Genomic DNA, 23,366 nt, shown 5'->3' with positions numbered 1-23,366 from the left:
GTGTGGATAAGTGGAAAAAAATCCTCACTTAAATGCATGAAACTCTGAGGCACTGACACAACAAAATGTGAAAAAAGTTCAAGGGGTGTAGACTTTCTATAGGCACTGTGTATATATATATATATATATATATACATACACAGACGTGCTCGAATTTGTTGGTACCCCTCCACAAAAAACGAAGAATGCACAATTTTCTCTGAAATAACCTGAAACTGACAAAAGTAATTGGCATCCACCATTGTTTATTCCATATTTAATAGAAATCAGACTTTGCTTTTGATTTTTTATTCAACATAATATTGTAAATAAGAAAACAAATGAAAATGGCATGGACAAAAATGATGGGACCGCTAACCTAATATTTTGTTGCACAACCTTTAGAGGCAATCACTGCAATCAAACGTTTTCTGTAGCTCTCAATGAGACTTCTGCACCTGTTAACAGGTAGTTTGGCCCACTCTTCCTGAGCAAACTGCTCCAGCTGTCTCAGGTTTGATGGGTGCCTTCTCCAGACTACAAGTTTCAGCTCTTTCCATAGATGTTCGATAGGATTCAGATCAGGACTCATAGAAGGCCACTTCAGAATAGTCCAATGTTTTGTTCTTATCCATTCTTGGGTGCTTTTAGCTGTGTGTTTTGGGTCATTATCCTGTTGGAGGACCCATGACCTGCGACTGAGACAGAGCTTTCTGACACTGGGAAGTACGTTTTGCTCCAGAATGCCTTGATAGACTTGAGATTTCATTGTGCCCTGCACAGATTCAAGGCACCCTGTGCCAGGCGCAGCAAAGCAGCCCCAAAACATAACCGAGCCTCCTCCATGTTTCACTGTAGGTATGGTGTTCTTTTCTTTGAAAGCTTCATTTTTTCGTCTGTGAACATATGGCTGATGTGACTTGCCAAAAAGCTCCAGTTTTGACTCATCTGTCCAAAGGACATTCTCCCAGAAGGATTGTGGCTTGTCAATATGCATTTTAGCAAATTCCAGTCTGGCTTTTTTATGTTTTTCTTTCAAAAGTGGAGTCCTCCTGGGTTTTCTTCCATGGAGCCCACTTTCGCTCAAAAAGCGACGGATGGTGCGATCAGAAACTGACGTACCTTCACCTTGGAGTTCAGCTTGTATCTCTTTGGCAGTTATCCTTGGTTCTTTTTCTACCATTTGCACTATTCTTCTGTTCAATCTGGGGTCGATTTTCCTCTTGCGGCCGCGCCCAGGGAGGTTGGCTACAGTTCCATGGACCTTAAACTTCTTAATAATATTTGCAACTGTTGTCACCGGAACATCAAGCTGCTTGGAGATGGTCTTGTAGCCTTGACCTTTACCATGCTGGTCTATTATTTTCTTTCTGATCTCCTCAGACAACTCTCTCCTTTGCTTTCTCTGGTCCATGTTCAGTGTGGTGCACACAATGATACCAAACAGCACAGTGACTACTTTTCTCCATTTAAATAGGCTGAATGACTGATTACAAGATTGGAGACATGTGTGATACTAATTAAAGAAACTAATTAGTTTGAAATATCACTATAATCCAATTATTTATTATCTTTTCTAAGGGGTACCAACAACTGTGTCCAGGCCATTTTAGAATATCTTTGTAGAATAAGCAATAATTCATCTCTTTTCACAGCTTCTTTGCAATATTCTATGACATGCCAAAGGCATGCAAGTATACATGATAAAATAGCTTTTAACTTCATCACTTTTCAGGAGGAATGAAGCATTATTTCAATGAGCTGTAAGGGTAACAACAAATTTGAGCACATCTGTATATATATATATATATATATATATATATATATATATATATATATATATATATATATATATATATATATATATATATATATATAATGTGAAGGGTTTTAGTCCTTCGGGTTCTTTTTCAGCACTTTAAATGACCCAGCCACACACAAAACTTGATTTTTAAAAGCGCTGTTGCGCTATTTTTTTAATAGTCACAAAAACCAAAATAAACAAAACAAACACTTAGTCTAACTAGACAGGCAGGTCCCTGACTCACTCGCAGGACGGCTAAACCGTTTTCCTGCCAAACACCTTAAACAAAAACCACACAGGTTTAATGCAGCATACTTTTTTACCTGACGACTGCCAGGAAGCAGAGCACTCCTTTCTGCCTCCTTCTCCTTAGCAGCCTAGAGCAGACTGACTGCTCTCCTTATAAACCCTGCAACTGGCTCTAATTTACAATCATAGCCAGGTGCAGGTGACAATTAACAATAAAACAATTAACAGAAAAACAATTAAACAATAAGCAAATTAACAAAATGTGCATACGCACATGTTTTCTGCAGGGAGGATATTAACCCCCTCCCTGCTGTGTTACACAATATATATATATATATATATATATATATATATATATATATATATATATATATATATAACCACACACTACCTCAAATGAATATTAGATGGACAATGATTTTGGCAATGTATAAAACTTCACTGGAACTACTCACCTTTGCAGCCATTAAACTTTCTATCCTTGAAACTTCAGTTATGTAGGTGTGCACCCTGATCTTCAGTTCATCTTTTTCATGCATAGCTTCCTGCATCTCGGCATTGATTGCCTGAAACAAATGAATATAGCATCACAATACTTTGGTTGTAACAACAGTTTTAAAAAGCAAAACTATCTAATCACCCTAAACTCAACTCAAAAAGGACTGTGAGTTTATGTTCAGCAGTTTAATCTAGTAAGGACTTTTCCAGTAGATACTATGACCTAAATTGAGAATTTTCTATTAAATAAAACATCTAAAAAGGTACACTTAATGCCATGAAAAACTTCTTCCAATTGCATAGCCTGAGAATTATATATTTTTTTTACCTGGTTTTCCCTGGTCATGGTAGCCAGGTCATCTTGAAGCCTCCTGTTCTCTCTCAGTGCTATTTCTCGAGATCGACCCACTTCTGCAAGTTCGTCATGTGCTGCATCCATCTGACGCCGCAGGCTGGTTATTTCACGCTCACGATTATTCAAAGCATCCTTTAGACGGCTGTGATTTAACATATGGGCAATTTTAACACTTCCTATTCACGATGTGCCAGAAATTAAGTGGTAACTACAGGGCACATTGAGTGTACACAATGTCCACTCAATGCATATAGGTTATACCTATTATAAGAAGTGCTGTGTTCTTTCCTTGTTTTAAAGTCTTCCTTTTAATTTTTTTAAGTCATTAAAGTGCTGCTTCTGCTTAAATTGCTGTTGCCATGCTGTCAATGGACTCTTCATCAATGTATGTTTATCCAAAATGTACTGTGTCATTTAAATCATAGGATTTAACAAGACTGACTTCCAATGAAATTTCACTTTCATATAATAAAATCTACATTATGCAATTCTATTTTTAAAGAAAATACAAGCAGGAGTGACCACTAACATTGTTATTGAGATTATTTAAATTCCTTTAGACTTAATTCTCACATCTTTTCCAGCAAAACAAAAAACACATACTACAGCATTTTTATAGGACACTTATTGTGACTATTTCAGTTTTTAAGCAAGGATTTAGTATGATGTATTTTATCGTGTCCAGCACAGGTGGCTGTTAAATAGACTGTAGCTTTAAATTGCAGTTTGAATACCTCATCAGCAAAATTTGAATGGGTACTTACTCAATTGAAGCTTCCATTTCAGAAACACCAAGCCTCAAATTAGTAAGAGTGTTTTCCTATATAACAAAAAAAGAAGCCATTTGCAACTAAATTATCTGCTGAGAAAAATGCAAACACATTTTTTGCAACTCATTTGCTACCATCCAACAACAACCCCTGCATATATTATAAATGTACTGGTACACCTTTTTCTGTAATACTTACTTTGTTGGAAAGGTTATCTTCTAAAGCAGCTAGTCTCTCTGTCTTCTCATCAACAGTTTCCTGAAGATTGTCCTTTTCCCTGTCGAGGGCAGAAATTGTATTCTGGAGCATGGTCAACTCTTCCCGTTGAGATGAGCCAAGTCTGGTTAAATCACCTTAATAAGCAGAGAAAATTGCTTTACTTTAAGCTGTATAATGAGTTTACTGCTTAAATATAGATGAAGTGACACATTAAGGAAATTGATTACATTTATAGGAAAACAGCTATAAAAAATGCAGTTAATAACATTGCAATGTATCCCAATTTTGTATTTCTTTTTTTTTTAAATGTTGTTTCCTAAATGGTTCTTCTTACAATGATTCAAATATTGAGTAAACTCTGTACTAAAAGACCTGAATTCTGGAGCAACTCTCTAGTAGCCAGATTCTATTTTACCATAGACTCCTACAGTATAACACTGACTAGATCAGCATCAAATACACATTACTTGTTAACTAGGGGGCGCTGGCTCTGGCATTTTGCAAATCGCGCACACATACAGTAGTGTGAAAATTTATCACAACACCCCATGGCTTCTGTAGTTTTGATTTGGTGTGCATATGAAATCAAACCACTGTAACTGAATCTTGGAAAATTGTCACAATAGGCAAATTAGTAATTGTCTAATTTAATTGATGACTAACAAACAGACCACACATGCAATTCGTTTAAAACAGTAAGAGAGAAGGAACAAAGACACAAATGGTAAAATGCATGTTACTTTTTAGAAGTTGTTTAAGATGCCTAATTAAAGCACAAAGTGGTCTAAAATTCACACAAGTGCCTTTTTTCTAAATCACGGACCAAGAATTTAAATTCACACCCAGAGGTTTTCATGCATGTGGGTATATAAAGGATATAAATGACAACTCTTGAGGTGTTCTAATAAATGTGCACACACTACTGTATATATGATGAAAAACTTACTGTAAATAAAAAATCTAAGAAAACAAAGGTTTGTAATTGCTTTAAAAAAACAAAAACAAAACTCAGATGTTTGGAAACATAAGTTAGAGGATAGTAAAATAAACAAACAAACAAATAAATAAAATAATGTGATATCACCACTTACCTTTAATGTTTTTTTTTTTACATCAACTGAATATGCCGTAACTTATTTCCTGTTAACCACAAATCATTTATGCCAGGGAGATAGGCAGGTGTGAAACCACAGTTATACTTTGTATACTGTAGTTAATTTAAAAAAGTAGGTTAATAAAATAAATAAATAAATAAAAAAGATTACTGGTACCTATTTTTTCTTCAAGCTTTTGGATTTGTTCTTGAGCTTTTTGAAGTTCACTGACTTTCACAGAGAGACGGTGCTGGGCATCTGAAAGAGAGTGCTCGATCTGGTCTTTTAACAACCTGCAGTAAACATATTTAGACAAAATGTGACAAATTCATTTTGATATCTGCAAATATGGCAGCATACAGCTACCAGCAAGTACTGGACTTTTATATTTTACCAAATCATAGCAGTTATTTGACCAGGGAGACAGAGGGAACATGTTCTTATCCGTTTTAATACTTGCTGCAAATTGAGCTCACACTTTAATAAGGAATGTAATGTTAAACATATACAGGTAGATGTTTACTGGTGACCATTGAAAGAATCATGCAATATTCTAACGATTAAGCAATTGAGAATGTGTTTGAATTTAAAAACAGAATGCCACATGTTAATATAAAATGATTCTTTGTCTTCAGTTAACCCTTTTTCATGAGACCCTTTCACACTGGCATGCTCTACTCAGGGCAAGACCCGGTGTAATGCAGGTCAGCTACGCGATTTCACACTACTTTTTGTGCAGGGAAGCAGGGTCGACCTGGGCGACAGAAGCAAGTACACAATGTGAGTACGGAATGCCCCTGAAGCAGGAACGTTCACGTGACACCCCTTCATCTGTCCAGGCTTTCAAGATGGCGTGCTTGTATCTCTGGATTGAATCGTCAGCCCAAATGTTGATTAGAGGAAATGTTTCTTCATCCCTGCTGCAATTTTGGTTATGGGTATGTCTCAGTCAACAGAAATATGGCTAAACAGAATAAACAGAAATGTTTCTTGCGGAAGTGAAGCCTTCACGCAGGCATGGCTGTTTATGACTTTGTTCGCTTACGAACGCCCATCATGCACTTTGTCTCGCTCGACCTGGGTCAAAGTGTGTCGACCCACATCATAAGGTGGCTCTCTGCCGACCTGAGTACATGGTTTCACACTACTTGGGATTGGGACCGGGTAGCCAGAACCTGGGTTGGGACCCGGATAGGAGCGCAAGTATGAAAGTGGCTATAGATTCTCATTTTCAGATTAAGCAAATACAAAAATATGGTTCAAAACAAAATTGTTCATTAATTTAATTATTCTTAAATCGTTGTAACATTATGAAATGTCAAAACAAAATCTGAACATTTTTAGTCTGCCAGGTTTCTTATTATTTGTGTAACCACTTTTATCTTTATAGGGCATACAAAATAAATCTCAATACAAACCTCAGGGAGCTTAACTCAGCTCTATGATGACAGGCTTCATCTGAAGTCTGAGCTACTTTATTAGACTGAGACTTGATCTCATCCTCAAGCAATTCCTTTGTTTCCTTTAACATTGTCACATGGGCCCTGAGATCACATCGTTCTTTTTCAAGCTTAAAAAAAAAAAAACACACACACACACAAACAGGCATGATAAGAGAGAAATACAATACAAGCGCCGACAAACGGGAATGGGCATTTTGCTGTGCCAGATTTAAGCCAGTACAAGCTAGTGTTCCGCGGTATAACAATACTTACAGTATATCACGATACCAAAATCCTACGATACTGAATAATCGGGGTAAATATATATATATATATATATATATATATATATATATATATATATATATATATATATATATCTAAGTAACGCAAATGTTTGATACCGTGGTTTTGTTTTTGCTTTTGCTTTTAAAACAACTCTGGAATTGTGTGCTTTAAAAACAATATGAACTAATCTTACTAATTTCCGCTTAGCGGAAGTGACCAACTACCCTGAATAATGTGCGGTCTTTCGTTGACTATATCTGGTTGCTCTTTATGTTCTACATTTTCTTTTTGATTACTGTTTTTTATTATGGTAAATTACTGTGCTTATTTAGGCACTGTACGATTTGACTGGGGAAAGATAACGTAGGTTTATTGGAGTTAACAAAAAAATAAATAAAAAAAAGATAATCTTTTCACTTCCTTTTTTAGCTTAATTATTGAGCTTATTGCTTCATTTAAATTATTATTTTTTATTTTAAGTATTCAGTGCATTTTGTTAATGCACGTCTATTTTAGTTTTTCTCTGTTCTACATTTTTTGAATGCAATTGTTCATTTCAACATTTTTTTTTTTTTTTTTTTACACAACAGTACTCGCACACGTTTGGTCACCATCATAACTGTTGCATGAAAGTGTAATAATCCAACACCTCTGCAGTTAAAAAAAGTGTTCAGCTGACATCCCATCATGTCTTTCTTCTTAAAAACTCATGAAAATGCATGAACCCCCAATGTCTCTCACAAACATCTGGATACATATTTTTACGATCAATAAAGGAATAAGCTTTTTTTGTGCATATGTATAGCTATAATGTACTATATATCACCTTACAGTACAATAATACTACAAAAAATGGACTGAATGATACTTGAAAATAATCTTAATATTTTTAATAAAGTAGCCGGCACAAATATAGTATTAGGCGGTGGATTGCACGAATCACTGGCTTATTTTGAAAACCCTGCATTCATTGTCACTATTTTTGCTTTGAAAATAAATCGGCTAGTTTTTTAGCAGTCATTTTAATGTTTTAGCTTCTCGAAGTGAAGCTGTCTGAAAACACCAGTTCTCTTTTTAGATGTAAAAAAAATAAAGAAAATGGTGTATTTTACACTAAGTGTTGATCTTTCTTACCTGTTTTATTTTAATTTTATAGTCGGTGGCAATGACCTTTGAATACACTGGAACTGGAAATATTTAAACAGCAAGCATTCCACCGTGCTGCAACATTATTAACTGTGTAGTAGCCTCTTATGCACTTTACACTTGTTAAATGGCTGCCAAATTCCTTTTTTGCATGTAATGGACATAAGATCCAAAGTATTGTGACAGTATCGAATATCATGATACTTATTGTATCGAGATTCCCTAAATGAGGCATTGCAGAACACTACAACAAGCATACAGTACTGTAATAATGCATTGGAACATAGTGTTAATCAATTAATGCCAACGTTTTAACATGTTTTTTTGTATTTATTTTTTAGTCCTAGAATTTACTGGCCTATAATATAAAACGGAAAACTGGTTTGTCCAATGAAAAACACAACTAACAATTTCAAAACTGCATTTACTAGTTACATAGTACCACTCTGCAAAGACAACCTAACCTAAAAAGCTCACTCTATAGTACTTACTGTGTGAATAGCATTTTCCATCACCGTTTCTCTTTTCTCCAACTGTTCCCTGTCAATGGCAGCTGATTCTTGAACGTTCTGCAAATTTAAACAAGTCAGACAGTCAATCCTTTACCTAATACCCAACAGTGACAACAAAAGATATGCGTTTTTTCATCCAAATTACATATATAAAATTATCTTGGTATCGAGTATAAACTGAAATGTTAATTTTTCATTGTACCTTGCACACCAAGTCTGTAACTGTCATACGAGAGCGAAGCGTTGATTATGGAATCACAATAATTGATTCAATCTGATGCTACATGTGTTAATGTCTGCAATAGCTGGAAGAATAGTAGGCATACTACCAAACCTTTAATCTTTCCCTTAGACTATCTCGCTCCATCATCATTCTCCTGAGATCAGCTACAGCTTCCTCCCTTTCTTCTTCTACTCTCTGCAAGACTGCATGGGGCACAGCAACAGACTTCTGAGATTTGGGAGATCGGATTGCTTCTTTCCGCAACCTGTTTAATTCATCCTGGGTCTGGAACAAGAAATACAATTATTTATTTTGTAACACAAGTTGCATCTAAAAATCTGAACACTTTTCAAAAGATTCATGGCTTTGGAAAATTAAGAGGCATTTGTAAAATGTTTAACACATTTAACTGGGGTTAGTTCAACTCATAGCACACAACAAAGTAACAGAATTGCAGATGCAGACATTGCATGATCAAATACTCAAATCATAAGATTTGAATAAACTTAAGACATTTAGGCCCATATGCATAAAAGATGGTGGTAATTTCCAACCAGAAATGCAAACATTACCTAATGGGTATTTAACCTAGACCCCAATACCCTTGAGATATATCAAAGCTGACAAACAAACTCTAACATGAAATCCTGTACTACTATTATGGCTTCCGGTAGACTTTTGCAATATCATTTTGTAATTTCTTTGGTTACATGATGTTAAATAAAAGAACAAAATGATGGTCAAATCATTTTGTTTTAATTCTCAATCCTAAAATTGTAAGTGATTAAAAAATTGTACAGTAGTAAAATCAAATGAAAAACCTACCATACGTTCTTTACTTTGGCCTATAGGTTACCGGTAACAAAACAAATCAAGCTGCTGCATTACACATACTGTACAATGCTACAAAAACAAACCAAAAAAAACGCATGATGTTAAATTGAAACTAAATGATTTTTGCACATTTTCTTTATAGTAGCCTACTTAGTTCACAAAACAGATCACTGTGCCGCATTAACACGTTATGATATTATACGGTACCTTGCATATACTGCACACATGGCAGAAATAAATAACTTTTAAATGTACACAGAAAACTGTGCAGCGTACAGGTGGCTACAAGTAACACATAGTCTACCTACTACTATTGTTTTCTTTTGGCAGGAGTCAAACTATTTTTTTTGCAAAAAGCAATCAAAGACTTCAGATTCAGAACATTGTAGTCCACATCTTGCATTCTGAACCAGTGGAGTCCAGCAATATTTCTGAAAGCTTCTTGCCCTTTTCCAACCGATCGATCTCAGTTTGTTTAAACTCTGTAGAGTTTGTTTCTATGCCCTCTTTTAATCCTGTTCTTAATTTTAGAAATTTAGTAGCTACTTGTATCTGTTGAAGGGTTTATTTTCATCCAGTATAACAGTCTTTTTATTTTTTTTTTCCCCCAATTGGTCTCTCTGGATAATGCAATTCCTAGTGTCACACTAAATGGATTATGATCAAGAACATGCCATTATGCCGTACATTCGGATATCTGTATAGCAAGGTGAGAGGTTAAGAAAACCTACATTCACTCCCCAATAACTTGCATAATTAAAGAAGACATACTTATCAACACAAATCAGCTGTTCGTAAATACAAGGTTCTGTGGCTGAAAAAATGTGCCAGGAGATAGCTGATCAGGTTAATGCGATTGGTACTATAAAAAGGGAAATCATGTACTGCCAGAAGCGCTGGCAAGATGAACATCCGATTGTAAGCAAAACCGCGGAGTCTTCTCACTCTTCTGGATCATGTTCCAAGATATCTCCCTCCTCTTGATGCACAGTCCACGCAAGCACATCAAAGCCTGCCATTTTCTTAGAGCAACAAATAGGCTACAAACGTGATTTATATGTTTTCCAACCAGCAAGTACCCTATCCTGTTTAGAAGACTTAATGCAATTGAATGTATGTGTTACAAATAACAAAATACTTAAATTACGTAATAATTGGATAATTAAACAGATGTTTTTGTATTATTACTATTGGCTTAAATACATGTTTCTATACGCATAAATTATGCTAGGAAATGATATTGTTAAGACACATCTCATTAACCGTCTGGTCTGAGGCATGTGTTAATTATGATGCCATTACGGGTCAATTAACGGCACAATACAGATTTATGAAATATGTACAGTATATCAGAAAATTGGTCTCTAAGTTCGCGATGAGTGATTTTTTAATTTATTTTTTATTTTTTTTTACGGTTCATGCCGTTTATGCATCATCCAATAAAATACTGTCATGTTAAACACTTATTACTGGCATGATAAAGGAGATGGTAAGTTTTTTAATAACAAAAAATGGTGCAAACTGTATTTGCGCTTATGTACTGTATGCTCACTTTTCTTCTTTCAAATAATTAGCCATGTTTTCTCACCTGTTCACAAAAAATGCTTAGTTTGTCTCTTTCAGCAGTCAGAACTTTGACATTGGCTTGAATATCCACCATGTGCTTCTCAAACCTGTCCAGCATTGCCTGAAGCTCATCACGCTCCCTGACAACTTGCATGAGTTCAGCCTCATTACTGCCACCCTGTAAAAACAAGCAACATTTTTCAGGTTCATTGACTATACTAGTCTGCATTATTTATTGTCCATGTATAGCAGCACATTTTATCATTATTTGGCCTAGTTCAGTACATACCATACCATACTTGAACAAAAAGGGTCAAGGCATACCCTATAGTTTAAAAAAGCAGATTGATAAATTACTCTGGGGTAGTGATTGCTCTGCCTACTGAACATATAACACTTTGGTGGGAAGTAACACAGAGCTGGGGGCTTTGTGCTCATACTGTATAGAACCAACTGGAATTTTAATGATGGTACCCTGACTGGTGAAGCACGTGTTGGGCTCTGTCCTCGCCTCGAACTTTCTCCCCCTTTCACCATCCTCTGCAAGTATTCAACTTCAGACTTGAAGAAATCTCGCTCCTCTTCCAAACTCTTCACGAATGCATCTAGGCGGGATGGGGACTTATCTCTCCGCGAGATACCATGCAGATCCTGCATTCTCTCCAGCTCAAACACTAGCTCTCTTTCTAAAGACAAAAAGAACCAGCAAGGGGAGTTAACCCTGCAGTACAAAGTCTACATTCTATCAAGCTCTAAATAAGTAATCTGAAATGTAAATACTTAAAATTGTCTCAACTTCTGATTTGAACTAATTATTTAATTTAACAATTTTAAAATTAAACACACGTTCGTAACATGCATACCCTGCTATGGCTGCACATAAAAAAATAGAGCAGTGCCTTACAGCCACTAATAGTACTTGCTAAATTTCAGCGATACGTACATACTATGCTATTCACACAAGCACAAAAACAAGCGCCTACTTACCAGTTATAGCCAGTTTTTCCACTCTGTCTGCAAGTCTCTTCTTCTCTTGTTCTAACTGATTTATTAAGCTGTTAAGTATTTGTTTTTGTTCTCTGCTGTCAAGAAGATCATCTTTTAACTTGTCATTTTCATGATGGCATTCTTCCAGTTCCTGAAAAATAAGTTGCAAATGGACCAGTAGAATATTACATTTTTAAAACACTGCTAGTAGTATGCCTAATTATTATTATTTTAATAATATTAATAACAACAACAACAACAACAACAACACCCATTTTAAATACATTGCAGTCTCTCTAAATAATAATAAAAAAACCTTAACAATGAATAACTTGCACGGACACGTGAACTTCAGGATGTGGTGAGACGATGATTTTCAAGACTATTACACAGTACCCTGGGGCAATAGTACACTTTCACATCTAATGGCTGCAGCACTAATTTGTTTCATCTAGTGTATTACGCCAACACAGCCAAATGGCAGGTCCCAGTTTGAGGTTCTGTATGTATACTTCATTATTACTATATACTTATTCACTTAAAATAATAAGGATCATTTGAGCTTTTAAAGATTTAAAAAAAGTGGACAAATAAAATACTTTGCCCAAGCACTCGCATTTCACATGAAATGGCATTGGAGAGTTGTAGAAACACGCAAGACTACAAAACACAGACTTTTCTTGTGTTCCTTAAACCTGTGTAGACACTTAAACTGAGACCACACCGACAAACTATCTTATTAGCCCATTGTTAAGAATCCCGAGTGGCGCATCCGGTAATGGCGCTCCGCGTGGGGTGCAGGATGCACCCTATAGCCTGGAGGTCGCCGGTTCGAGTCCAGGCTATTCCACTGCCTACCGTGGACGGGAGCTCCCAGGGAGCGGAGCACAATTGGCCGAGCGCCGCCCCAAGGGGGGAGGACTTAGGTCGGCCAGGGTTTCCTCGGCTCACCGCGCACCAGCGACCCCTGTAGTCTGGCCGGACGCCTGCGGGCTTGCCTGTAAGCTGCCCAGAGCTGCGTTGTCCTCTGACGCGGTAGCTCTGGGTTGGCTGCATGGCGGGCCTGCAGAGTGAAAAGAAGCAGTCGGCTGACGGCACACGCTTCAGAGGACAGCATGTGTTCGTCTTCGCTGCTCCCAAGTCAGCGCAGGGGTGGTAGCGGTGAGCTGAGCCAAAAATGCAATTAAACATTTCAAACTGGGAGAAAAACAGGGTAAAATAAATAAATAAATAAATAAATAAATAAAATAAATCTGGTCATTTCCAAACCCAAATAATAACTTTTAAATGTTTTCTTGTTTAACTCTTGCTAATTCTGCCAGTGGTTGGTTAAAGTATGGGGTTCTTAATTTAGAATTACTGTATAAAAAGGTACTCTTCCGATCGTGTAGCACCATCATTTGCCTTTAGGATTCTGTGAAAAAGACAATTGCTCTTATTTATGCCAGCAAACTTGGACTCAAGTGCTATACAAAGCACCACCCATGATTGACTCACAGTTTTGAGTTTTGCAATGGAATCTTCAAAATCTTCTATATCCTTGTGTTGTCTTTTAATTTCTTCCTGAAAGCAAACATTTTACAAACTTTACAAATATAAATCAGAAGCTTCATCTACAGTTCAAATATCTAGGACCATAAAATAGAAACAAAATAGTTTTTGTTTGACCATTTGTAGGAGGAATCAAAACAAGTAACACTATAGTAGAAAATTATTGACCCGAGGGAAGACTATTGTTACTGACAGTGGGCTATAATGCCCGAAGCCGCAGGAGGGTCATTTATTTTTCCACTATGGCCGTGTCTGCAGTACATATTTAATATATGAGTCAGTCAAAGAAATAAGTGAGGCAAGGTTGAATAGTAAATAAAACTTTATATAGTCCAGACAATTCTACAGTATATAGCTTGTACCTTACTCGTTAACTACTCATTGAGTAGCCTTCGTCTTTTTGTTTTTGTAAATACTGTAATCTTTCAATTTTTCCCCTCATTAAATTGCTGAAAAAAATGTGCAGTTTGCAAAATATAATGTATGTGGCAGAAACAGTCCACTCCACAGCGCTTTGCAATTCTGTCCACAGATAACTAATTTGTTTCATTTTTCAGTCTATACCTTGGCTTCCAGAAGCTCCTTATCAGCAGTCTCCAGCACCATTTCTTTGTCTCTCTCCAGCTGTTGTGCCAGATGATCAATCTCAGTAAGTTCCTGGCATAGCTCTTCGTTTCTGGCACTTAAGTTGGCAACTTCACTGCTAACAGTCTGTTTCCTCTCCTGCAGACCCTGGACGCGCTTCTCCAGGTCACGGTTAGCTTGCTGAAGATATTCAATCTGAAAAGAGATGTTTCAAATGTTAGAAGAAATGTACCAATTACCTACAAAACAGAATTGTCTGCAAATTACATTGAAATCGAACTGTAGTAAAACTTTTTTTTTTTTTGGGGGGGGGGGGGGGGGGGGCATACAGTACATTACTTCAAACAAAAAAATTGCCAACTTCTTTAGCATAATTCTTAATAAAATGTTTTTATGATGCCATGTAAACTGCACACCATATTAGTAAATACAGCAAGTTAGACTAAAGTTCTTTTTCAATACTACCTGCAAGTTTAGATGAGCAATGAGTTTCTCACTACTATTATTACGAGCTTCCAGTGAGATGACATCATGAGGACGACCTCCATCCAGTGCACGGCCCAACCGCTCTATCTCTTTATCTCTTTCTTCAACCTAAAAAAAAAAAAAATTATACAAAAAAAAATTATAAAAAAAAAAAAATCAATCTCAAGCCTATGTTATGTCCAATTTCAAGCATACATAAAATATATACATATATTTTTTAATTTTTCAGGTCTTTTGCTTGGTTTCCTGAAGCTCTTTTTTTCAGGACCTTTCATACTGTCTTCTGGTATAATGAACACTGGACCACAGATATTTTTCAAAAACAGGATGGTGCCTGCATATGTATTAGTTTACAAAATAAAATGAACAAAACAAAACCTAGTTCCACCTTGGAAGTTCTAGCTAAATATCAGACTGCTAAGCCATTTACTGACAACACACCTACAAGTATTACACATAGTACCTTTTTCTTTTACAGGTCTGTCCCCCACACAGGTCTCTCTACAGGCCTTAGCCTTCACGCAGTCAGCTAACACAGAGACTGACCTGCTTTTATACACCTTAATTAAATTAGTGCCAGGCTCCTGGCTCAATAAAACAATTTATTGTGTTTTACTTACCTCTGCCCTATCACTAATTATATATATATATATATATATATATATATATATATATACACACACACACACATACACACACACACACATACACACGCTGGCACTACAGAGATGTTTCAGTCAATTTAATTAAACACGAGGTGCTTCGTCCCAGGAAAAGTTGAATAGAAACATTTCTTAGATGTTACCACCGCCGAAGAGAAAAGACGGCCACTCCCACTAAATAAAAGTCTATATCCAAACTTGTCTCTCCATCATTCACACTTTATTCATTAAAAACAAATCAAAATGTTGCCATAGTGGAAAAATAAATGACCCTCCTGCAGCTTCCAGCACTATAGCCCCCAGTCAGTAACAACAGTCTTCCTTCGGGTCAATAATGTTCTACTATAACCCTCCTCTCCAGTCCAAATTTACTAAAGAGATATATATATATATTATATTATATATTATATATATATATATATATATATATATATATATATATATATATATATATATAATACAAAGGGCTGTCAATTAAATGATTAACACGTTAATTTCTTTGGAGATTTTTTTAACACGCATTAATCGCACTCCTCTGTCTTGACCCTCTTAGCATACCGTAACTCATTCCCTGCATCACCATTTTAATAAACTCGAGCGCATGCAACGCAATGAGTGCAGTCGCCATTTGCATAGAACATTAGTCATATAACGGCATTATGGAGCAAAGTACTAAAAGTGAAGGACTCGTGAATGGGAAGTTTATTTAAAAAATAAAAAAATAAAACTGACGTATCTACTGTCAAATTGAAACACTTAGCATCACAAACGTAATCGGACATACCACCTGCGTGCTAAACACGCTTTCACTTCTCAAAATACACTTTCTATCAACAACAACAAATGAAACTCGTCACTTTCGACAGTAGTTTTAGAAATTCAGGATTGCTGAAGGATTCAAGCTAAGTAAGCATGTGTGTGTGTATTTATATATATATATTTGTAGTCGAGTGCTCAAACCTCAAGTCTGAGTCACTTATCATTCGAGTCCAAGTCCGAGTCTCGAGTAGTGGGGGAACAGTTTACCTAAGGGACATTGTCTAATATCAGGAAAAATGCATAAATACAAAATAAATTATTTCGATTTAGTTTTTCAAGCTAGATTATTCTATTTGCATGCCTTTTTCAACTTGTCTGTCACAATCTTCTTTTCTTTTGGAATTGGAATACTGTTTGAATGTACCTGAAGTTTATAGATAAGCTTCAAGTTCAAGTTTGTGGATGTTGTTCTTCACTTTGACAGAAGCCATGATCTGGACTATAGAGCTGGTGTAGTGTTAGAAAGTGGTATATCGTCAGAATGTGGTATGCGTACCAAAACTTTACCAGTGCAAGGTCAGAAAGTGGTACTCTGTCAATCAATTTCTCTAAAAAGAAAAAAAAAACAGTTCACGAGAAGTCCACCGCAAAGTTGCACAAGTAAAAGACATTAAAGCAAATTACATTAAAAACGACATAAGACTGGAAAATATGATACATTCAATTAAAACATCGAAAACAGCATAACATGCCAGATTTGAATGGGCGCGTCCCTGCTTTCTTAGCGGAAGTTGTTTAGGCATGCGCGAGCAAGCGCAGTGCACCAAGTACCACTTTTTAACGCGTAACTGAAAATAACACTACACCGGTAAGAAATTAAAGTTACTTTCACCTCTGACTATAACATCTACTTTGACTTCAATATGGGTACAATCTGCTAATCTGGTTTAGAATTTGCCGGAACTGTATATGTACTGTGTTCTTAAATAGTAAATTTAGTATTATTTTTATTATTTGTTTTGCAGAACAGAAACGTTAAGTTTCACTTTCATTGCATTTGCACTTTTATTAAATCTGTAATACAATGATGCATTTACGAGATTGTGCTTCAGTTCATTTGATTTCTGTATAAATACTTTTTTTCTGACTTCCATGCGATTGTAAAAGCTTCACAGTAAATGGCAGTCTCCAGGATGACTGACTCGATCAATGTCCAGCCAGGCAGGGATCATGTTTAATCTGACCAACCCCGTCCACAGAGCTTGTGTTGTTTCAGACCTATCATAGCTCAGCGCCTCTGTCGCCCAGCCCTCCTTCATTTGAAAGTGTAGCGGTGGCTTATTTTAATATCAAATACATTTTGTTCACAAATAAAATAAAATAACAAATCTAGATTTAGATATAGTTTCAGTTTATAAATAGGGAGGGGGGCTTAACTTTTAGTTTAAATTAACGGGATTTGTTTCATGCAGAATGTAGAAAACGAGTGCAACATTTTATTAAACAAATCATTAATACAAACTTAAATAAAGTTATAATTAAAAAAATAAATAAATAAGCTGGACAAACATTACAATTACTATTTGCAATTGCATTAACATTATTTAAAGACTAGTCGCAGGTATACTGTAATAATAATAATAGTAAAATCTGTTTCATTTCCAGGGTTTTGCTGTGAAACAATGAAATAGGCTTTTAAATCCTAGATGTCCTAACTTTCTTATTTAAAAGTGGAATGAAGAATGAGAGCGCAGCATTTTAATAATTGACTAGTATTTTGTAATGGAGTTAATACAATTACAAATAGTTGCAAGATTTGCTCTTCGGTGCTTTCCTTTCACAGCAGTACTGTGAGTTTATCTTCTCACCTGTGTCGCAAGTAAGTTGATTTTTCTTTTAAACAATGTATTCTATTAGTTTAAATCTGTACCATGGCAGTACATTTACAGCTGTAGCCTAAGTCCTAATTATGACACTCAGCTAACTAAATTAAACTACCTGTTAGCTTCAAGTTTATACGAAAAACAAGCCAACATATTCAACTCAGTATTGGTTGTACGTAGTACCGCTGCTAATTTACAGTAATGCATGGCACAGTATTTATGTATTATATTAAAAGACTTGCTTTGGCTAATTTCAGATTACATGCAAGTAAACATTTTTATTTATTGTCAAATTGTTAAATTAAAGTTGCCTGTTAACTGTTAGGTGTCATTAATAAATGCTTGCAAAAAATAGCATTAATACAAAGTGTTACTTTTAGTTGTCTTTTACTACAATTGCATATTATAGCAAACGGGCGTGATTAATCGATTAATTAATCGTCCAGATGGGTTGATTAAATCGATTAAAAAAGAAAATGCCAAGATTAAAACCCCCAATTACTGTACAACTGCAGTAGCAGGATGAAATGCATTTCATTTTAGGTGTGTGCAAATTGCATTTCTGTTAATTTTTAACATGAACATATTTAATGCAATTTCAATTAATATGAAGTTATCCACCATATTCCCTGAATCAATTTATTTCTCTCCATTTACTGTATCTCTCTCATGTTTCTTTATACTAGACCAACGTTAAACGAACCAAGATACAATCAATGGCAACGATACAGGATTAAAATGTGTTTTTAATCAGCTCGAAAGGTACAGCAGTGCAAGTGTTAACATTGTTCATTAAGGTCCGTACTGGGAATGCTTAACCAGGTCTTCATCCATTCAAGAATTGCTCTGAAGAGATTATATACATCAGCCTCTTAAGAGTCACACATTACTGTAAGTGAGTTTCCAAGGAACAAGAGCAGCATAACCAAGACTTTACTCCAGGTCAACAACTTCCAAACTTCCATAAAGGGAACAACGTTCCAGGCACTTCTGCTGCCTTTCAAAATTAGATTCTTCAAACTCCTCAACGAAAATGATCTGGCTGTTATGATGTCTTAAAGGTGAGCATTCTTCCTTCTGTTGCAACAAAGTTTCATTTTTTGAAATTGGTGTTTGTGACGACTCCTCACTCAGTACAGATTTGTTCCAAAAAACAGAGTCATACAGGCTTATTTCTGACTCTGTATTCAAGTCTTTGCTGCTTGATACTGTGGACGATTTTGTAGTTGATCTCCCAAAACATAAGCCCATTTTTCTGATGTAAAAACCTTAACAGAAATATCCGAAATACAGTTAACTCAGAGCCACAAGTGAGTACTGCAATACCGTGACTCCCCAATTTAAAAATCTTTACCACTGAGCTATTGCTAAAGTGAACTGCATTTTTGTCCTGACACATGGTAATGACAGGTGAACACAGAGGGAAACCAACAGACGTCTAAGACATACGTTGGGTTTAAAAAGAAAAAAATGTGCAGTGAAGTGGTTTCACAGCTTCAAGCAGTTTTCATTTATACCTCAAGATTGTTTAAATACAACGTAAATTACACAATTCTTTCAATTTAAAAGCTGGAGCAAGATATAGCCCACATTAGTTATGTCCGAGTTAGCAATAAATATGAAAAATTAAATGACTATGTTTGGATTCCTGCACAGAAGTCACTGACAACAGTTGTGCAACAGTGTTTAGCAAAGCAGATTCATATTCTTGAAGAATAGGAGTTAGTTAGTTAGTAACTGCTCAGATAACCAACAACATGAAGCACACCAATAGAAGTTAAAATAAATACCTGCAATATGAAATGAGTATAAAACTACATGTGTACAACAGCAATGTGTAGATGGAATAGACTATGAATAAATAAAAGCATATTAAAAAAAGACAACCTTACACATTAGTGACTACTATATAAACACTAAAGCCAAGAGGACACTAGTCTACATGTTGCTACAAAATGACCACTGAAAACACAACTTGGGAAAACTTAAACGCAATGCACCGCTGCAATTTAACATGAACGCTCTAATGCCTCAGCATCGGTACCCAACCAGCTTTTTTTTTTTTTTTGTTTCTAATATTACACTATAATGCCAACACAACATTATGTTGAAAACGGTTGTCGCTCCACTACATCGCGTGACATTAACTGACAAATTGATCATTAACTACCAGGAATGGACCAATTAACACTTATTTACTTTACATAACCTATATATATTTAACAAAAAAAAACACAATAAGGAGAATCTCCCTCACAATATCCCACACCAGCTCCGCATTAATTTTCTCCGCCATTTTTTCTAAGTTTTTTTCGCCAGCGAAGAAGCTAGTCACATGACTTTTTATATCACTTTCATTGGCAGCAGTGTGGAGTAGTGGTTAGGGCTCTGGACTTGACCGGAGGGTCGTGGGTTCAATCCCAGGTGGGGGACACTGCTGCTGTACCCTTGAGCAAGGTACTTTACCTAGATTGCTCCAGTAAAAACCCAACTGTATAAATGGGTAATTGTATGTAAAATAATGTAATTGTATGTAAAAATAATGTGATATCTTGTAACAATTGTAAGTCGCCCTGGATAAGGGCATCTGCTAAGAAATAAATAATAATAATAATAATTGGCTGATTTATTCTATGACATAATGTTGCATCTACAAAATCAACAGTCCTTTGATACAGTTGCTTGCAACAAAGTTGCCTGAAACTTGTAGCTTGCAAGTCACTTTCTACAAAAAAAGTATCCCTTCCTACATTTTTCTAGCAACATGTAGACTAGTGTCCACTCAGCTTAAGGCCATGCATATGATATGATTTAAACAGACAATTCTTAAAGTTTTTGAACTTACATCTATTAACACGCCTAAGACATACAAATCATAGGGCCAAGTACTACAAACATGTAGCATTTTCACCTACGTACACAAAACATTTACATATCTGCCATGGTCTTTAACCAGACGATAGTCTGTTTTTTAGACTTGGTCACACTACTGACATGCTCTTCCTTAATGTTACTGAACAATGAAAAGTTTTTAGATGTAAACTTTAAGCCTTCTGGCATTGCGTCCAACAATATTAAAACCTATGCCAGGCTCAGCATTTAGAAATCCAATAGTACTTTAGAGCAGGAGTGTCCAACCCATTTCTCGCAAGAGCCCACTGAAGACACAGGCTAAAATGTTTTGTTTGGCACTGACAATGTATTCACAGATACAAAAAAAACCTACAAAAAAGTCAGCTCATTAGAATCTTAAATTTTTTTTTAAAAAAAAGCCCAATGGGAATTTTGACTTTTTAAAAGCATTTTTATTATTTTAGTAAATGCAACACATTTTCACAGAACAACCATTCTTTCGGGCCACTGTCAGTCACATACTAGTACCTAAAAACACAAGACAGCTGAGCTGTGTTCCCACGATCGGTTGTTTAATCTAATTATAGCTACGTACTTGACTTCCTTCTAGCAGAACCTGAGGCACCAAAGAGATTAAGCTGTTCGGAATCTTGTTAAAGTTACCCGAGAATACTGAGGCTATTGACAAGTGATTGCTTAACATGCTGTCGTACTCAGAAATCAGAAAAAAGTAATTTCACATAATTACCTCTGTTTGAGGAATTGCTGCCTTCATCGTGCCCTCTGAATGGCAGTTCTTGCTAACCAAGGTAAACAACAGAATCAATCAAGCATTTAAGAACCTCACAGGTTTTTCTTACTTGCTCATTGTGATTTATTGTATCCCTACGCTTCTGCTAATCGATCCAGGCTTGTCCAAAAGTGTAACAGTGGCTTGCAAGTGACTTTGGGACCGCTTGTGTTTTTGTGCTGACTTCGTTAGACATCCTAAATTGCTGTAGCCAGTGCCGTTCCGTATTGCCTTTTCTGTACTGAACAAAATAGAGTTCCAGCAGTATACCTTTTTTTTTTTTTTTTTTTTTTTTTTTTTTTTTAAATCGACAGCTACCAGTAAGCCCTGGATACCTTTCATAATGTCAATTTTGGAAGTGGCGAGTATATCCCTTCCCTTCCTGTGTCAGTTCAGGTATTTGTGGTTTATACCTTTTTGAAAACTGATTGGTAACCAAATAGACTACAATATCTCCATTGTCATGACTTTCTTTTTTAATTTGTAAAAAGCAATTTGAAATATTACTTAATATAATTACGTAATATAATTCTCAATAACACTCTATAATAAGCATTATCGCATGAAATTCAGCTATTCTTACACCCTACCCTATCATATTTATGTCCCCGACTCTTCTCACCAGACTTGTAGTCGAGTCCTCAAACCTCAAGTCCGAGTCATTAGGGCGCGAATCACTATCATTCGAGTCCAAGTCAGTCACAAGTCCTTGACTTTGAGTCTCGAGTTCGAGACCTTGAAACAAACTCAAATCAATTTTCATTAAACTAGTGGTAGTAGTGGGGGGGAACAGTTTACCTAATGGACGTTGTCCGATATCCCTCAGGAAAAATGCACAAATAATAAATAAATAATAAATACACACACAAAAAAAAATGACATTTATTTTTCTAGCTAGATTTTTCTATTTACATGCCTTTTTCAACTTGTCTGTCACTATTGTCTGTTTCTTTTGGAATTGTAACTGGAATACTGTTTGAATGTACCTGCTTATAGATAAGCTTCAAGTTCAAGTTTGTGGACGTTGTTTTTCACTTTGATGGAAGCCGTTGACTAGAGCCGGTGTAGTGTTAGAAAGTGGTACATCATCAGAATGTGGTACGCGTACCAAAACTTGACCCATGTGATGTCAGAAAGTGACACAGATTTTGGTACATGTGCAATCAATTCCGATCTGATGGGTGTTTTCTTATTGTCAAAGAGGTACATTTACCATTAATTATACAATTATGCAAAGTTGCACGAGTAAATTATGCAAAGTTGCACAAGTGACTTCAATTCAGATAAAATCTGCTATATGTATATGTGAATATATACGTGAACATCAATATATAAACCTCAGTATGGCAAATCATTGTTTTTATTACTGTGTTCAAAATGAAACAGTATATATTTGTTCAATAATAAGAACAAGGCATTTAAATTGTGAATGGTTGTTTCTGAGTAGCTAACAGCACTGCCAAAAAAAAAAAAGAAAAACACATTACAAAAAAATAAATAAGTTGAAAGGTCACAGCACACAGGCAGGCACCTCCAGTGTCCAAGAAAACAGGGATCAGACCAAAATATTTGGCAAATCACACCCATAAAACCCAAACGTGAAAAAAGCATAATAAAAGGCTTGCAAATACTTATGGCTTTACAGTATTTGGTGTCTGCCCCCCCACCCATTGTGCTGGATTATACAATGTGCTGGTTTACAGAGGTAGTGTAAAATCTAATAAGGTAACTTAAAAAATAAAACATATATAAATGGCAAACTACACTGTTTGAAACTATTACTGTATATTGTAGAAGTACTGTCCAGGTATACCCTGTAATTCAAGGATTG

At 35.8% G+C, this 23,366-nt stretch overlaps 1 protein-coding gene across 2 annotated transcripts in view; it reads right to left on the bottom strand.

The window, feature by feature from the left end:
• Positions 1 to 23,366, bottom strand: part of cep135 (centrosomal protein 135) — a 36,828-nt gene that overhangs the window by 9,614 nt on the left and 3,848 nt on the right. For both annotated transcript variants that reach the window (XM_034014411.3, XM_034906356.2), the window contains exons 7-20: positions 14,568 to 14,696; positions 14,082 to 14,297; positions 13,464 to 13,529; positions 11,967 to 12,117; positions 11,454 to 11,665; positions 11,002 to 11,157; positions 8,691 to 8,864; positions 8,336 to 8,413; positions 6,387 to 6,538; positions 5,146 to 5,261; positions 3,854 to 4,008; positions 3,650 to 3,705; positions 2,859 to 3,027; positions 2,488 to 2,598 (exon numbers count right to left, since the gene is read on the bottom strand). In XM_034014411.3, the coding sequence (XP_033870302.3) occupies positions 2,488 to 2,598; positions 2,859 to 3,027; positions 3,650 to 3,705; positions 3,854 to 4,008; positions 5,146 to 5,261; positions 6,387 to 6,538; positions 8,336 to 8,413; positions 8,691 to 8,864; positions 11,002 to 11,157; positions 11,454 to 11,665; positions 11,967 to 12,117; positions 13,464 to 13,529; positions 14,082 to 14,297; positions 14,568 to 14,696 (1,941 nt within the window). The remainder of the gene's footprint in view (positions 1 to 2,487; positions 2,599 to 2,858; positions 3,028 to 3,649; positions 3,706 to 3,853; positions 4,009 to 5,145; positions 5,262 to 6,386; positions 6,539 to 8,335; positions 8,414 to 8,690; positions 8,865 to 11,001; positions 11,158 to 11,453; positions 11,666 to 11,966; positions 12,118 to 13,463; positions 13,530 to 14,081; positions 14,298 to 14,567; positions 14,697 to 23,366) is intronic.

This window comes from Acipenser ruthenus, chromosome 2, assembly GCF_902713425.1.
Source record: "Acipenser ruthenus chromosome 2, fAciRut3.2 maternal haplotype, whole genome shotgun sequence".
NCBI classification, from domain to species: Eukaryota; Metazoa; Chordata; class Actinopteri; order Acipenseriformes; family Acipenseridae; genus Acipenser; species Acipenser ruthenus.
Note: the sequence above shows the minus strand (reverse complement) of the source record. Positions and strands in the feature narration are given on the sequence as shown.